At 40.7% G+C, this 18,640-nt stretch overlaps 1 protein-coding gene across 1 annotated transcript in view; it reads right to left on the bottom strand.

Moving 5' to 3' along the window:
• Window positions 1-830: 830 nt before the first annotated feature.
• The window catches only part of LOC126391922 (thrombospondin type-1 domain-containing protein 7A), a 293,064-nt gene continuing 275,254 nt past the window's right edge, over window positions 831-18,640 (bottom strand). Inside the window, exons 25-30 of the mRNA XM_050046936.1 lie at window positions 13,917-14,090; window positions 10,551-10,649; window positions 6,772-6,854; window positions 4,698-4,911; window positions 1,273-1,360; window positions 831-1,071 (exon numbers count right to left, since the gene is read on the bottom strand). Coding sequence (XP_049902893.1) covers window positions 927-1,071; window positions 1,273-1,360; window positions 4,698-4,911; window positions 6,772-6,854; window positions 10,551-10,649; window positions 13,917-14,090 — 803 coding nt within the window. The 3' untranslated portion in view covers window positions 831-926. The remainder of the gene's footprint in view (window positions 1,072-1,272; window positions 1,361-4,697; window positions 4,912-6,771; window positions 6,855-10,550; window positions 10,650-13,916; window positions 14,091-18,640) is intronic.

An 18,640-nucleotide genomic window follows, 5' to 3' on the forward strand; every position in this document is an offset into this window, starting at 1 on the left:
CTTTAAGTCTTCATGCTAAATTAAGCTTTCCATCTCCTGGCAACAGCTTCATATTGAACACACAGACGTGAGAGTGGTACTGATCCTCCGGTGTAACTCCAATAAGCAAATTTCACTGAGAGTCCAACTATTCCTTAAAGTAAAAGATCTCAGTACGTTCTCCGGCACTGTCAGGTAAGTACTAAAAAATACTGAACGCACCACAGAAAGTGGTTGTTATTTCTACCTGGTTTGCATCTCGTTATGATGGTAATTTGGCTGCGTGGGCCTACTTGTAGAGCAGTGATTGGGTACATGTGTGGGCAGTTTTTAAGCCTGAATTTTAGAGTTTAATACATTAATCAGATATGGGACCCACACACTACGATAACAGACACTTTTATATGTCAAACTTTTTATTAAGTTATTTGCTTTTCCATTCTTACCTTATTATTCTCCCTAAAACACCCGGTTATTGCACCAATTTAATTATGATTATTATTACCATGATTATGACTTATATTTCATCCTTGTTTGGCCTGTTATGATTTATATATGTATCACGCCAATTTCTGTACTTCACCCTGTTTTTGTTGGTCCTTTTGTATTTATTTCCCTGATTCTATCATTGACGTATCTGTAAAGTCACGACTGTTTTGTTTTTGCCTCAATAATAAAATAAAAAATCAGATATGGGTCACTTTTAAAAGTAGATATAAACAAGAACAGGTAAACACCATCTACACGCATCTACACGCTCTACAGAAGCTACACGGACTAAACTAAACATCTCCTGGGTGGTTTGTTCTCACCTGCACCAGCACCTTCAATCAGCTAGTCAGGCAGGACATGTGACACTTTAGAGTGAGGTCACGGGGGAAGGTCAAGGACTGCAGGTACTTATACTGGAGGGTGTGCTGAGGGTGGGCAAACCCTCCACATCCTCATTAGCTGCTGCTGCTTTGAGCCAGCTCTTGGCAATCGGGACAGGTGTAAGTCATCTCATGTGCATCTTGGCCCATCCAGACCGCCGTCCCATTGGCGTCAGACTCTTGAGCCTTAAGAGAGCGATGCACCTTGGCACAGTAGCTGCTGCTCTCACACAAGAGGATGGCATGACGGGAGCAAAAAGGAAAGGAAACAAAAAAAAAAAAGACAAACAAAACCGGTGATGTGAGGGTAGCTGGACGACAGGGAGAGGGTGCTTTAACTCAAAGCGGGAGGGGACAGATGGGTTTGGTTTGATGAATGAGGATGATGATAAATAGGGGGGAATTAAACTTGTCAACTCACCAAGCTAGGTATATCATAGACACTATGAATATGAGGAGCACAAAGGCTCCGGCTGCTACACCATACACCCACATCTTCAGCTTCCCATCTGTGGAGGAGGAGGCTCGTCAGTTCGTCTGTCTGTTTAGACTCACAGCCATTAAGAGCTGCAACAACTAATTCTGTGAACGCTTCAGAAAACTCAAACACATCACTGGAATTGCTGCTTCTTTTTTCCCCACTAACACTTTATAATATTACAGCCTGTAATTTACAGTGGAATTTGATTTTATGAATCAGGTACCAATAACATAATTACAGGTTCCTACTGGTGCTTAAATGTCGGCACAGAGGAGTAACAACTGGGCTTTTTAGAGCAACATTGAAGTGTTTATTTTTTTTAAATACTAGGTACCAGTGGTTGGATATAACCAAATACATTTACCGATACATTTTATGTTACACTATACTTGTACTCCACTACTTTTAAACAAATAATTATCATTTCAATCTACAAAACGAATGTTGACAGTTTTGGTTACTGGATATTTTTGCAGTCAGATTATTAATACAAAATATAAATCAAATAATAACATATTATTATTGATTAAGCTACACAACGGTGTATAAAGTAGTTAAAATCAGTTCTTAATTTATCAGCTTCAACATTAAAGCTACAGTGGGTGACTTTTATGAGAATAGCCTTGTCGTAGTCGCTGAACCTTTCACTATTTTCTAAAAGGAGAACATGACACAGATCGTCTGAAACAAACTCACATCCCCTGTTCCTCTTCATTCTGCTTCTAATGACATTTACTAGAATCGACCACAGTCACCAAGGACAACCAATCAGAGCCGAGGAGTCTCTAACACAGCTGTCAAACGTCAATCACTGCTGTCGGCAGCACTGATCAAATATGAATCAAGATTCTGTTGGTGCATTGTCTATTTCTCTCCTCTGATGTTTTCCAAAGTAAATGTTAGTGTACTGCTCAACTGTGAAATGACAAACTGTGTGTTCCATTATCCATATTACCAGACTATGTAGTATGCCAAAAAAAATGAAGTATGTCCCAATACGTAGTATGTCAAATGCAGTATGCCAAAAATACCTGGATGTTCTGTAGAGAGGTGCGCGATTAGACGTCTAAACAATTACACGTCCGCAATCTCGATAGTCGGCACCAGAGCAATTATTCGGTTAAACCAATTACCAACAGCAGAGCTCTCTGGGTTGATCAACATCTGGAGAACTCTGTGAGTGGCGTTTGTTTTATCTCCAAGATAATGGATATAAAAGCAAGAGGGTTAAAGGTCAGGGCGTAACGCTATGAGACAGTAGTATGTCCTGATTGTTTGCATGCTGCACCCAACAGTACGTACTTTTTAAAGCCAGCTGCAGTACCTACTAAAAGTAAAAAGATGTTGGATGTTGGAAACAGCTGACTGGAGTGCCAAGCACCGCCCACCAGTCGGACCAACTCTCATCTCACAGCTAAACAGTACACTAAAATATGTTTCTGAAAACATCTGAGGCGAGAAAAAGACAATGCAGTAACAGAATCATGATTTATTTTTGATCAGCGTTGCCTCGTTTCAAAGTTTGACTGCAGTTCACGAGCAGTGACTGACAGCCACGTTAGAGATACCTTGGCTGTGATTGGTTCTTTTCGTTCACATGCCACAAGGCCATCAGAAGCACTACAAGGCAACAGAGTAGGCAGAGGAGTATGATTTTTATCCGCAGATTATTAATCTCATTCAGTGCTGTGTGAATATAGAAACAGTTTCAGTAGATATTAAAAAGTTACCAACTACAGCTTTAATCCATCAATAATTACAACCAATAATATAATAATTCTGAGATGGGACATTCTGCATTATGACTACTTTTACATTTGGCAGTTTACGTATATTTTAATGCTCATACTTTTATTCATACTCTTGAACTTTTAGTCAAGTTTGGAATGAAGGGCTTTTACTTGTAAAATAGTATTTCTGCACTGTGGTACTGCTTTTTTCAGTTAAGAAAAAGTTCTTCCACCCTTGCTAGGTACTACAAATTTGGGCAGCATTCTCTTCTGTAACAACTGACACTATTTTTTTCCAAAACTTTGATTTACAAAAATAGTTACGGCATCATGTGTTTCTCTTTTGCTGTAAAATGCCCAGTTCTTACTCCCATTTCCCCGACATTTACCTGTTGTCACCTACATTTAAGTAAACTGGTAAATATTTTATTTGTACCTGATTCATACAATGAAATTACAAAGTTTTAAGTCTTTTTTATCTTTCTAAAAAGGCAAAACATGTTTTTGATCTTACTGTAATAAAGTATAACTGTAAGAAGTGTGTGTCAAACATCTGAGAGATAAATGAGACAGGGGTTAGAGTACGTGATGGTGTGAGTGTGGAAGTCTTTGCTCCTGACAGACGTTAACTCAATCTGTTCTGCACTCTTGCACCCTAAATGTTTCTGCGCCATCAGTCACAACACTCCTTAAATGTTAATGTGGCAGCAGATCACAGTCAGCAGGTTCATGTGTACATGAATCAGAGCAGACTGGAACAGACTGAAAACTTGTCCGATGCATCTTTTGTTTTTTAATGTGTTGGTTTTATTTCATGCACAGCTGCGAGTACAAATCCGTTAAACCTGGTGTTAATTAGACCCTGTCAACACTAAATCTGCTGAACACAAACTGAGAGTAAAGTACATTCTGCTGCTGTCATGTGAAAACCTCTCAGCTCTCCGCCTTAACTTCACTTCAAGGATTACATGGTGCTCTGCAGGTTGAGAAAATTCGTAAAACGCTGGGTTTCTCTAAAACCTTTTCCCTTCAGATAAACTTAAAAAGACAGAGTGGGCACTTGTTTTTCTTATCCAGTGTTGAAAGTGGAAATATTATAAATACAAGCTCCTCACTTAAAAACTTGCACATACACAAACAGACCTTCAGGTCATGATTTGAGTGGGAGCTTTGGAAAAGATGCCTGATTATTTACTGACCTTTATCTTGGCAGGACGACTGTTTGTGTGCAAGTAATTGCACATTTGTAGTCGATACAGGCTGTGTTCACAGTCATCATTAGCCGGATGTGTTTTATTTCTACTTTTTGTTGTTGTAAAAGACTAATTATACTGTCAAAGTAACATTTTCGAAAAATACAAACCAACCACGTCTGTATTTGTCCTCCACATTTCTGACTGAGAAGCATTTTTATGTGGTGGTTTTTGTAATTACGACTTGACAGCTGGAAAATAAGAGCCTCTGAAGAGTACATTAAGGCAGGGTTAGTTCCCCAAAACATGACAGTGAAGAGATTAAAGGTTTTCACTTGACAGCAACAAAACACAATTCTTTATGTGTCTCTTGACTTTTCTATATTTGTGGAGAGAAGTTGTTTGGAGGGTGCAGAAGGACTAATCCTCAGGCATGTCTGACCTGGTCCGTAGGGCTGCAGGTACCAGGTCCGCCCCGTGCGTCCAGGCTGGATGGTGGTGGGCAGGGTGGGGTTAATGGCACGACTGGTCTTCACATCCCCTTTCTTGTCTCCTGCTGTGGGGATCTCCAGGATCGGGATGGGGGCACACTGATCCAGCTGCCCAGTGGGCGACAGCACCTCTGTGAATCCCTCCTCGCACATGCAGATACCAGCCTGCAGGGGGCAGTGTAGAATCATGTTTGGTGTGAGCCGCAGGTACAACACAGTGCATTAAGGGAGTGATGGGCCATGACAGCATGAATGTGAATCTAGAGGTTTTTTATTCTCTTTTGGAAGAGGCCCTGGACGTTGGTGTGGTAGGTTCACCGACCTGTTACTTAGATAAAAGCTTCAGCTTCAAAAAGAACAAAACCATTTCAGAGCATACTTTTGAACCGTATTCATTAAACAGAGAGACATTTCTGTTCGCCTGATAAAAACTGGGTGGACGCAATATTAAAAAACTCCTCTTAATATGACTCAACATTGTTTAACAGCACCGCAAATTACATCCTCCAAAGTGACCATGAAGTTAAATCCACACATTTCTGAAACAGCTTCAACAAAAACTACTTTTTGGTCCATTTACAGTATATCCACCCAACTGCCAATAAGTAATTGGTGGTTTTAATGTTTTGGCTGATCTGTGTATATAGGAGAGTAAACCGACTTCATCCTCAGTAACCAACCCATCTACACCCACCTCATCAACTACCACTACACCACTGCTCTCCTCCATGTGCAAACAGACTTTAGGGTCACTAAAATGGAGTTCCAGTTACTGTGCATACACGTGGACGTGTAAAACAAAGCGTTTGGGAAACAATGATATCATCCTCTCATTTTGTGCATGCCCATTATTGCTAAGTTTCGTTAGCGCTGCTTGGTCGAATAATTACTTAACACTTAATCTAGCATCGCTGCACCACTTCAGGGATGAACAGAGGCATCTGCTGCAACTAATGTTCTCAGTCCACCTCAACATTTAAAGTTTAAAGTCCGCAAGATATGACGGTTTTGGATCAGACCTGGTTGAAGGAGTAGTCCCTGGTTGAGCCCAGAGTGGGATTGATTGATCCTTATATCAAACATGTATCAGAATCTCTTTGGAGCAACCGTCGTCTATCTCTACAATCGTCATCTACATCATTGTTATTCAAAAAACATCTGAAAAGGACTCTAATTTTCAAAGACTCCTAACACTCCACTCTTTACTTTTGCAAAATTGTTTGTAAATTGTACATCTTTAACAATTTGGTAATACTTCTTATTCTGGAACTCTTATTCAATTATGCAATTTTCATTTTCATCTTTTTCTTTTTATGTATGATTGTTGTTATTTAATAGTGGAGGTCGTTTTTATGTACTAGTGTGTGCAGACATTCTGTAAAGAAAAAAATAAAGGTCACGTGGACAGAAATGTTTCTTCAAAAGCAGGGGTGGAAAATGAGTTTTGAAAAATATCTGTATACATGTAGACATGGATTTAGACTGCATTAGTTTGAGCTCAATGTTCCTAAAAAACTAGCAACTGAGTGTCTATATCACTTATATCGTTACTCTGCAGTTATTAAGTCTGTCTGCTCCACCAACCAATACAGCTGATAAATAGCTTTTATTGCAACGTTCAAATTTGTTCTTATTTGTTTGTTTTTTTAAACACAAGCTATTAAAATAAATACACTTTGAGTTGTAACAACTGCTGTTTCTGCTGGACATGATCCTTATTCTCCTGATTTTGGTGCGGCACAGTTGAGTGACACAACAGGAAAATGGGTTTTACATCTTCATGCTGCCATCATTTCATTCCCTGCTGCATTCAGATCCAATTCTGGCAGCCATGTGTCACAGTGAGTAGAGAGACTGCCATTCATCGGGAGGACCGGTGCTTTCAGGTTTGTCTTTTTATTGTTTTTTATTGTTTTTATTGTGCACCTTTGTCTGTAAACCAAATTTTTCCTCTATAAGTTTTTCTCCTCATTCTTTTTTTATTTGCTGTTAATAGTGGTGATGTGAGAACAAAGAGCTGCTCACCTCGCTGCAGAAAGACTTTGGCATCAGACAGGGAGGATCACAGGAGCTGTTGTCCACTGGAGGGTTCATCGGAGGACAACCTCCTGCGGGTGGAAAGACAATAGAATCAAAGAGTTTGTGACCGTTTTAAAGGAGTACAATGACGAACAACATCATCTGTGTGTCCTGGTAGATGTGCTGCCTCCTGCTGCTGAGTACGAGTGTCACCTCGAGTAATCAAATTACATTTTCAAATTAAAAATGTGTCTGTGTTTTTCCCCCACAGCCTGTACATTCAGACATCTTTAGAAAATATCTATACGTCAATACAGCTGTTGTAGCCAGGTTTATTTTTGAAACGATTTTAAGTGAGCAGCCATGTGTTCATGTGTTACACAGAGATGAATAACTGTTCAGGCTGCCATCGCCCACCACCTTCCCTTCTTATAGAAATAAGTCCCGAGCTTTTTTTTTTAGAGCAGTGTGTTATATTTCTGACATATTTTGTGTCAATTTTACCTCCTACGTAAAACTGCCACTTACTGATGTAGACTTACTGTTGAGCTCAAGAGCAGCTGAAACATATCCGTTTCTCACTTTCCCCATGAATCCAGCAACACTGCTCATTATTCAGAAACAGTGCAGAGCTGTGTTTCCCAAATGTTTTGACCCTTTAAAATTAACCAGTGTTTACTTGCAGCCTCTCGTCACCAACACAACCAGGAAACAGAATGATCAAAACCTCCTGAGAGGAATATTTTGTGGACACAATCAGTAGGATACATTATAAACTGAATGTATTATTAGAAAGTCAAAACAAGCTACACAAACATGAATATTTGCCTGCTTCCTTGGTCTTTAATGATGTTAAACTGAATGTCTCTGTATTGGGTTTTTGTATAGTAGCTCAGACAAAACCAGCAATTTGAGTATGTTAACTAAAACTGTGAGCTGTGATGGACATTCTTCACTATTTACAGACAAAACCAGTTAATCCAGATGACAATCAGCAGATTACTTTATAAGTACCACCCGAAAAGTTAAAATCTTCCAGTAATTGGCAAGAATTAAGGGAAACATTTGACTTAAGTCTAGTTAAACAACAGAAATAGAATGAGAGTAGAACAGACATTTAACGGTTAGCCGTGGTCATTTGATCAGTTTAAAAGAAAATGGTGACTGGTGTTAGTTGTTATGGCGACAAGACACGTCAGTGGGGCGGTTAAGTGTGTCACACTCATAGTTCGAGAACTCAGTTTTGGCCTACAGTGCGCACAAAGCTGGGGTTTTTATTACATTATCATTATATGAATATAATTTGATGTCTTAGCAGTAAAAATACGAAGCAATTACATTAAGTAATCCTCAATTCTTCTCCAGCATTAAAGGTCCACTGTGTAGGATTTATGGACAGCTATTGGCAGACATAGTATATAATAGGGGTGTAACGGTACACAAAAATCTCGGTTCGGTACGTACCTCGGTACACAAGTCACGGTTCGTTTTTTTTTGGTACAGTAATGAAAAAAATAGACAACTATTAAATATCTTTTACTTATTGGTAACCTTATTAAAACATACCACCACAGCAGTTAACTCTTTTTACACAATTTTTGAATGAAACAAATATATATAAAATCCTGCTTTTTCATTGTTTGAATGAAAATAGAAATATAAAAGTGAAAAATAAAATCCTGTTGTTTTTTTAACACATTTTTTAAATGAAAAATATAAATATACATTTCTGCTTTAACAGTTTTACTCAATTAAAATAAAAAGTATAGTGCAGCTGGTCAGCTTTAAAGCCTGCTCAGATTCAGTTTTACTAGGAACTTACTTAGCTTTCCCACTTTGTTAAAGTGCAGTAAACAAAACATGCTTATATCTAAAGTGCAGCTTAAACAATTTTACTCAACTCCAATGGCGTTGGTTATTTCTTTAGCGCGATGGTCAGGGAAACGCTCTTTCTTTTTAAACGACGACGATATCGTAGTTTGCACCAGATTGCTTTTTCTAGTCGTGCCGGTTAACGTTCAAACTCGGGTGGTGTCGCTTTAGATGCGTTAGCATGTTAGACGTGTTTCCAAGTACATACCCGACCGCTGTTCTGCAGTGTCGGCACACTGCTTTTGTCTGGTCAACTTGTTTATTTCCATCTTCGTATTTTACCCTGAAACCAAAGTGTTCCCAAACGGAGGACTTAAGGTTTGCGGGTGGGTCTTCAGGTTCGTCAGGCTCACTTGCCATGTTGTCAAAATGCGAGAATGCGCTGCACAAAGTGAAAGCGGAGATTAACGGTCGGACTCGGTCCTTCACTCAATTATGTCCGTTGGGGAACTAGATATTTTAAATGGTTTGGCTCGCAAAAACGGAATTAAAATAAAACAAAATAAAATAAAATAATATCCTGCGCCCAATAATTCGGTACAGGGTCGTGCCGAACCGAAAGTCGCGTACCAAACGGTTCGACACAAATACATGTACCGTTACGGCCGTAGTATATAATATTCACAACTATATTCTTATTAGTTTATAATCACCTGAAACTAAGGACCACTGTGTTTTCATTACTTTAGAACAACTTGTTTATATCTACATAGGGAGCTGATCCTCATCTACTAAGATCACCATGTTTCTACAGTAGCCCAGAGCAGACAAAGCAAACACTGACTCTAGAAAGCATTTTTGCGTCGGCCACCGTACTGCCACTTAATCCAACACACTAGAGCATTGACTCCCAACCTTTTCTCTCCAGGGACTCCTTTTCTGTTACATTATAAACTGACTACCCCTGACTGAGTGACATTTTTATAGACATTTCATATTATATTCAATGCACAAAAACAACTGATGAACTGTAAATATTGAATCACAGATGAGTTTTCCTGTTATTTTTAGGAACTTTCTACCTTTCTCTGTCTTGTTTGTTTATTTTTTTTAATAGACTTCTTTTTTTAAGAAGTCAGTTTTTTCTTCTCCCTGACATTTGGCTGTTGTTCTATGAGCTCTTTCTGTACTCTCCTAATGCAGGATGAGGCTGTTTAGCAGAGTTACAGCTATGTGAATGTAGCTTTTGTTCAGGTCTTCACCTCGCCCTTGTCCTGTGAATTTGTTTTTAAATTTTATATCCTCAATGATAACCAAAACTTTAAAAACAAAAAAAACCCAAACTGATTTAATTTTCTTCACAGTAATGAATGAAATTCTGAGAGACAGGCTTAATGTATACATTTTTAAAGAGATTTGTTACATCCCTTAAAATTAGGAAGGTCTTGTGACCCACTGTGAAACTTTGGTGACCCCTTGTGGATAGCAGGACCCGCAGGTTGAGAACCAGTGCACTAGACCTTTAAGGCAACAGAGATAGTTAAAAAAAGACGCCTCTTCATGTGCCGCTCTACTCCACTGCTCGTTTGGTTGTTGAAGCAAAACCTTACTTCAGTGAGCAAGTTGGTTTATACGGAAGTTAGCTCGTTACAACAGCCACAGTACACATGAAAATGGCCGCCGTTCTGACCCTTGTTGATTTCAACTGGAATGTCCATTCTACACTCATTCTGTTTCTGTGAGTTAAACCTCATTTTGTGTGGAAGAGATATTCTTTTTATATATCTTTAATATATCTTTTTAATCACCTTGAGAGGTCTAGATTAATTTTATGACCCCTTGACCTCAGGTTGGGAACCACTGGTGTTTGTTTTGTTCTCATCATACACAAGGAAGCTGACCCAAGTCCAAGTCTTCAAAAAAAATGAATGTACTGTAATGCGAGCTCAATTGTTAGACTCAGAGTTCCTTACCAGTGACGTTGAGTCCATCTGAGCGCTGACACCAGATTAAAGGGCGGGTGGAGTTCAGACGAACGCTGCTGAACCACTTGTACTCGTAACAGTCGCCCCCTGAGAGCAAAATAAAAAACACAATCAACACCTAAAGAGACTGTACAGTGGGAGTCTGCAGTGAAGACCATTAATCATGAGAGTGACGGATTAATAAAGCAGCTGCTAAGTTATGGTTGTATAATAGGCTGCTGTCATATAATATCACTATCAGTGTGTCTTCACAGAAGGGTCCAGTTCAATGTTTTAATCTGCAGTAAGAGCTTTTGCTTAATGACTTTCTATCAATGCTATTATGACTTTATCAATATCTCCATCAGTGCAGTAAATGACCATATTTCCCTACGGAGCCCTGTGTAACCAATCATCAGTCCGGCCCATTCGGCTAGCGTGAATTAACAATTTAACCTTGAACAAAGGAAAGATCTATTCTCCACCAGCCTGGGTACAGTATCACAGCTCCAGTCGATGGCTCGGCTCTATCTGCAGCTTTCACAGGACGATTTGTCTGCGGCTGAGACAACTTCACCCTTTATGTTCTTCACTTTTCTCATTTCTTCCCTTTTTCTTGCTTTGGAGCAGCCACAGTCGTTTCTCAAATGTGTTAAGCTATCATCGAATCACTCACTTCAGCCGGCACTTCCCACCATATTTTACGAGCAGATTGGGATTTTACAACTATTGAAACATTTCTCAGCGGAAGAGCCGCACTGCAAGCAGAAATAATGTCAGTAGTTGCGTTAGTGTCCCCCCAAAAAATCCCAGGTTTTTGAAACACGACTGAAAGCCTCTGTAGGAGAGGAGACGGCTGATTTTCAAGCCTATTAACTTAAAAAAGATTCATTATAACCACACTGTTACAAATGGATTGTAAATGGTTATATCGTGTTCTTATACCAAGGCAGTTTACAGTGTGACCATCATACATATTCACACATTCACACACCTATGGAGATGGGGCTGCAATGCAAGCTGTTTAGTGTACCTTCTAGAATCATGAATCCATGGTCACTAATGAGGGAAAACAGTAACTGCCATCCAGGTTAACTTTTAGGGACTGTACAAAAATTAAAGGGGTAGTTCAGATATTTTGAATTTGGGTTGTATAGGGTACTTGTCCATTGACTGTATATTATAAACAGCAAATTTCAGTCAGCACGCCCCTAGTTTCGAGAAGCAGGCTGAAGGCTGACATGGAAGTTAAGCAATGTACTGCTGTGGAGGGGTCAGCAACAAGGAGCTAACCCTAACCCTACGCTGAGGAGCTTTACATCCTCATTGTGGTGGTGATGTGACGTCATGCGACTATAATGCTGTTTGTTTATCTCCTAACGTTAGCTTTTTACTTCTGGTGACAGCACGAAGGCTTTGAAAATCATAAAAGTGGTGGTTTTCTGCAACAGTTCAAAAATCTGCTGGAAAAATCCCACGGGCTTTTTGACGAGGGAACAAGAGCGATGCTAACTTCTGCGTTGGCTAGGGTTGGGTATTCCTTACAAATAAATTTTGCAACTTACTCAATCAGTGCAAACAAGGGTTGCCTCCTTCGTCTGGCTCAAANAATCCCACGGGCTTTTTGACGAGGGAACAAGAGCGATGCTAACTTCTGCGTTGGCTAGGGTTGGGTCGGTATGAGAAAAAAAAAAACGGTTCGGTTTTTGTAAAAAAACCCCGCATCAAGTCGGTAATACCGGATTTTCGCCACTTGGGGGCGCAATTGACTCATTTAAAATAAAAAACGACCTTAGGACAAGAGAGTGACAGTAACACATTGTTTCTTTTATTCCTTACAAATAAATTTTGCAACTTACTCAATCAGTGCAAACAAGGGTTGCCTCCTTCGTCTGGCTCAAAGCCAAAGTGTTGCCATAGTGGCGCATTCCTTGATTTCGTCAAGACTAAATTGTCCGCCATTATCGACTCCCCGTCACTATTAAACAAACTCCAGGCTACAGTAGAGGCGCATGCGCACTCGCACCTCCTAGCTCAGTCCCTGTTGCGTATGTACTGAGGAGGTGGATCAGATGATTGATAAAAAAGTTTTGTTTTCCTTTGTGATTTTTTTTCTCCTGTTGCTGCACAGACAATAAAAAAAGTGGTTCAATAACTTCACATGCATTGTATTTCAAAGAACGGACATATTGGCCCTATTAGCTGCCATGTGAATGTGCCCTGACAGAAATAACAGGACTGTTGTCCTCTGATGTGCGGCAAGACCCCTGGAACAGAGACAAGAAAACAGAGGCAGGAAACATGGAGGGAAAGAGAGATGGGTGTAGCGTGCAACAGCGATCCCTCGGCCAGGAATCGAAGCGGTTATGTGGTATGTGCAATAACCATTAGACTACCAGGGCGCCCCCACAAAATTCATTTTTAATGTTACTATTTGATCTCCCTCCCTCTGTCCCTAGCCACCCTTTCTCCGTCACTGCCCTCCTTCTTCCCCTCCCTCCATTCTCTCTTCCTCCTCCGCCTTTACTGGTCTTGCTGGGCTACTCCTCCCCCCTGTGCCTCGAGTGATGCTGTGAAACCAGGTCAGGCTGGTGAAGACTGCTGTGGGGCTGTGTACAGTAGCCAGGGAAGGAGGAGAGGGAGGAGTGGGAGGCAAGGGAGGAGGGGATGGGAGGGGGAGGCTGCTCTACAGAATGAGCCCATGGCTACTGTATATGCTGAGCTTTGGTGGTGGTGGTGATTCACAGCCCACGCTGCACCTAATGGGTGATTAACGCGCCTGGGGAACCGCAGAGATCACAACAGTAAATGAGCACGGGGGTTTCCTCTGTTTGGAAATCTGACTCAAGAAATCCCATTTGGGAGAACGCCAATTGACCCAGTGTACAGAGGGGAAAACAAAGTGATTGCAGTAGTTAGCGTTTTAGTTTTTCTCAGCTATGTTTGGATACCGAGGTGGCTCAGTGGTTAGCAGTGTCACCTCACAGCAAGAAAAACCTTCATCTGATTCCAGCCCCCAATCCCTCCTCCACGAACTCAACATGTTCTCTCTGTGGGTTTCTGCTGGTGTTCCAGTTTCCTTTCACAATCCAAACACTCAGGTTCAGATGGAGAGAAGACTAAATAGCCTGCAGGTATGACCCTGAATCTAAGTGTCTTTCTGTGTTAGCCTTCTGATGCACTGACAAGCTCGCCATCGTGCTTCCCTGCCTTCTGCCCAAGCTCAGACTGACTTCAGTCCTCCATAATTATGTGTATTACGAATGTGATGGTAAAGTAGAATGAATAAATTAATCAAAGTTTGGGACTGCTGGCTTACGGCGAGCTTATTTGCATGCACTGAAATACGCCTCCACTTATTAGAAGTGTACTCACCTGTGCAGGGCTGAGACTCCCAGGCCTGGTCAGGGCAGAGCTGCAGGTTTTCAGGCTCCTGGGCCAACACGGCTCGTGAGCGGACCTGAACCGAACCGAAGTCCACGCCGGCCCCCTTGACACAGATGCTCACACACGGGCTCCAGTCGGACCACTCCATCAGGTAGCATTCACCTGTAGAGAGTTTCAGTCAAATAGTAAAAAACTGTCAGTTGGACAAAACAAGACATTTAAAGACTTCATGTAGTCACTTTCTTTTTTACATTTTATGGACTAAACATTCAAAGAGCACCTATTATGCTTTTCTGTACTTTAATAGTTGGCTTCAGGATATTTTAATTTTTTGGTTCTTGGTTATTGAAAGTTATTAAAGTGAACCACCACATCACTACTGATCGCCACAGAAGACAATGAATATAAAGGGAAACTTGGCTGTGTGGCATCGCAGTGTGGATAGATGAACGATGTTTGGCTTTACCCCCGTGCCTGGGATGTCCAGGGGAAGTCAAACAATGTTCATCTGCACACACTGTGATGCCACACAGCTGGTTGAATATCAGCAAAGTTTCCCTGCTTCCCTTCACTGGTTCCTGTACAGCAGGGTCGGTCTTTGTTTCACTGTTATAGTCATTAAAAAGCAAAAGCAACATGTGTATACATTCAGTAGGCTATATCTTCAGTAGCTAGCTAGCTAACCCTACACTTTTCAGGGTTTGATTTTGGAACAGGGAAGAAACGTGTATCTTTTTCCAACCTCTCCAGGTAACGAGTATCATTAATACACGACGTGCCCCAGGCACAACATTTAGCTCCAAATTAGAGTCAATGGAGCACAGCTGTGTTGTTGTCGGACCCTGGTCTAAGCCAGCCCGATGCTACGTTATGATTGGCCAGTCTGGGTCTGGGGGTGGGACTTAGTGAAGGGTCTATAATGTCTCATGAATTGCACTTGCATTTGTAACTGTTTTTTTGTGAACAATCTGAAAGTGAACTGTTGCCTAAATTGATAAAAATGCAAAAACATATAGAGAAAAAGAGAACTAACACTCAGCATTCCTGAGCCTTAAATCCTAAAATGTCTGACGCCATACTACTAAGTGTGTGACTCAGAAGACGATCAGTTAGTTGTACAACAACCAAACATATATTTTCAGTTTAAATAAAGCAGGTAGAAATTAAATCTTTACAAATTAAGCTTCATCACTCTGGCATTTCTTCACCTGCTCAGTGTGGATTTTCTTTTTTAAAATAACTGCTCCGTGTGGCTTTGAGCCATATCATAAATCTTTTAATTTCCTGTTAGCCAGTTTGAAGCCCCAGATCCTCGGGCAGGGTGGCCCTTCTGGCTCCTCCAGAGTTTAAGAATAAAATGTGACCAGGTTTTTTGCCATCAGGGCGCCGATTATTTGGAAAGACCTGCCTGCGGAGCTTCAGCTGACAGATTTAGTATTATGTAAGATTTCACACCCAGATTTACTACATAAGAATTCTGTTATTTAATTTTAACCATTAATTCATTTGTATCCTTATTCTCTTCTAACTTTTTATTTTTACTCATTTTCGTAGCTTTAAAGAACTATTAAAGCGATGCAAAAACTTCAGTGTGTGACCTGGTGGGAATCAGATTTTCAATTTTGGAAGAACTAGAGCAGTATTTTAGCTTTTCATCTATGGATGAGAACGGTTTAATCTGGGCGAGATGTTAAGGTATGCGGCAGAGATACGGAATATGTATTCAAATATCGCATCACGATGGCTGAGATGCTTTGAAGAGTTTCAGGAGGAGGAAGGTGTAAGTGCGAGATGAAGGGCGGGTTGGTTTTGATCACAGCTGACAACTGCAGCTCATCAAACAGCAGGGGAAATAGAACATGGGTCAGGGGTGGCAGTGCATTAAAGTGTGTGCGTGCATGTGTGGATGCAACCTGCCAGAATTCCCAAGCTGTCCCCGGACCTGCACAAACAGCCCTTGAATTTCCTCCCAAATCACACTACGGTTCGTCCCTGCACAGAAAACGCTCTGTGCTTTTGATTGCTGTTTGATACATCAGCTCCTGCAGTTTGGCAAAAGGGGTTGGACTGACTTGTTATCTAGGGCAGCGTTTCTCAGTGTTTTCCATCTCAGGGACCAGCAGACATCTGATGAGGTTCTTTTTTCCCCCTCTTCTCCAAAATGAGAAATCCGCCAGTGGAAACACATGCCACACACACTCTTAAAATATAAAATGAATTCAAACCGTGATACTTTTAAATGAGTTGTGGGTTGAAAAGAGGAGAACATTTTTTTCTCCTCCATATTTTAGAGAGATTGAATGATGAACGATCAATGATGAACCGAAATAGACACATAGCACTTTGGAAATGAACTCCACATTTGTATTTTGTCTTCTGGCAGAAGCAAGTAACAATAATTCTCCCTTCAGGGACCGCTGACATGGAAAATAACAGATTTATATTTAAGCTGCACTGTGTGAAAATACACCCTTCTTATCAGGCTGAATCATAAATTGGAGGTTCAGATTTCCATCTTTTCTTATTGAAATGTTGTAGATTTGCCCTATTTACTCAAAGGAAACAGTGATGTTCACTTCTCTCGTGTGCAGCACAATGTCGTGAGTGCATCTTGAGAATATGAAGAGGATTCCTGTGGTTGTGAGAGGGGCAGTAAAAGCGATGGAGCTGCAGATTTGATGGACAGAGTCCAGCAGGTGTTGGGCAGAGCTCACCTGTCTGTCTGCTCTGCTCTACCCTGCAAAGCTACATAAAACCCAGCAGCTGACAAGCCTCCGTCACAAAACCTGACAACAAGTCATCAGACCCAACCTTTGAAGTGATAATCCCATCTGTGAGATTCTCTCTCACTCTGTTTTTTTCAGTGGGGGTTGGGGGTTGACATCCGTGTGCTAAGCTGATACTGTGCTGTTTTTGCACTGCAGAGCTGAAGCATCACCTGTCAATCAAGGTGGGGTCAATAGGCTACTGTGATGCCAACTGCCTTTGCTCTTGTATAGATAGAAGCTTCAGTAGACACAATTGTTACTGCTGCATTTGATAAAAACCCACTCCTTTTTCTTTAATAGTAATTATTATTCTGGATTTGTCACTGTAAAGACCTGAAATACCCAAAAGTGGCTTATAATACTACCACTACATGAGCAGTCTATACCCTAAACTATTTGTTGCTGCCATTTAATGCCCCATTTCTTTTGAATTTATTGTTATATCCAGCCTGCAAATATTTTTATTCTCCCCCCCGTCTTTTATTTGAGAGAAAGCATTGTGTTTTCAGCAAGGCTGCAAAATCTGAACATAAAAAATATGTTTTGTCACCATTGTCGACATAAATACTTTAGCTATGACCAGCAGCACTCTGATCTGAAATAAAGGCTGACTCGGAACACAGACTTCCTGTCTCATCTGCACAGAGCGAGCTGCTGTTGTCTAGGAATTCAGTCTCAAGTTAGTTACTACTCCTCTAAACATGCTGAGAGGTATATACGTCTTTTCTTACAGCAGTAACTCAGAGTGAGATTCAGATTCTGTATACAACATTAATTAAAATATACTATACTATTAATAGTTCAACAATATAAAATCTACCACAAATTACACATTTAAACAGCTCCAAAAACAAAAAATGTCCCCTGGGATATATATATATAAATCAACAGGTAATTTCCTTCTTTTAGTAAAATCCTAAATGATTGAGTTGTTTTTTCCCACCTGGACCTTTATGCTCTGCCATTTCTCTCTAATCATCACGCTGTAACCTGTGACAGGCTGTTAGGATACCACAACTATCACAAAGTCACATATATGGAGTTTTTTGTCGAGCTGTGAGCGTCACATAGGTTTACATTACCAAAGGTTTATGACAAAATCACTTGACAACACCGACTCCTGAAGGTTTATGACAAAATCACTTGACAACACCGACTCCTGTGTGTGCACGGCGAGAGAGGAGAGGGAGAGACGCTGTGCTGCTGCCAGAGGAGCCGCTAACTGAGTTCCCTCTGTGCGGTGTCTGTAATAATTTCGCTTTCAGCTGTGCATGTTGTTGCCGTGGGTAACAGTAATACGTCAATATGTCAACAAGTCCAAATATCACGAGTATCGCAATATGCATTTTTTATATGATATTAAAATTATACCGGTATTATCGTGAGCAAGATGATATGACACACCCCTAGTTGCTAACAAACGCTGGGTAAACTGCCCTGGATATTAACCAGCAGCTCGCATGGTAAACTCAGTAAAGTACATTTCTACATCACAACACCATACTGCAGGTAATTAGGAGTCTGGTGTTTAGAGTTTCTCTTTTCAACACAACTTTTGTTCTCGTTCACTTATTTTTTCCAGTTGCTGTACAGTATTTTGCCACATTTTGTTTGGTGCTACACTACTGTCATTAGTTGGAGTTCTACCCAAATGAAGCTAAAATTTTGGCTAAATTTTCAGAAAATCCTCAAAAGAAAATTCAAATTTTTGTGCTTTTCCATCCACTACTGTTATGCTAATACTGGGAGTTGGTTCATCAACATAAGCAGTAGCAGGCTCAGTTCTCCAGTCATTATACCACTGCGGAAGAAAAGGACATGATGAGATTCTGTAATTAAAAAAGCGCCAGTCAAACCTCAAACAAAGGCAAACAACGGATGTGTTAAAAGCCGTCCAGAGAGGTCGAGGAGAGCTTGCAGTGGTCTGTGAAATGATGGTACAAC

Source organism: Epinephelus moara, chromosome 6 (assembly GCF_006386435.1).
Source record: "Epinephelus moara isolate mb chromosome 6, YSFRI_EMoa_1.0, whole genome shotgun sequence".
Lineage (NCBI taxonomy): Eukaryota > Metazoa > Chordata > Actinopteri > Perciformes > Serranidae > Epinephelus > Epinephelus moara.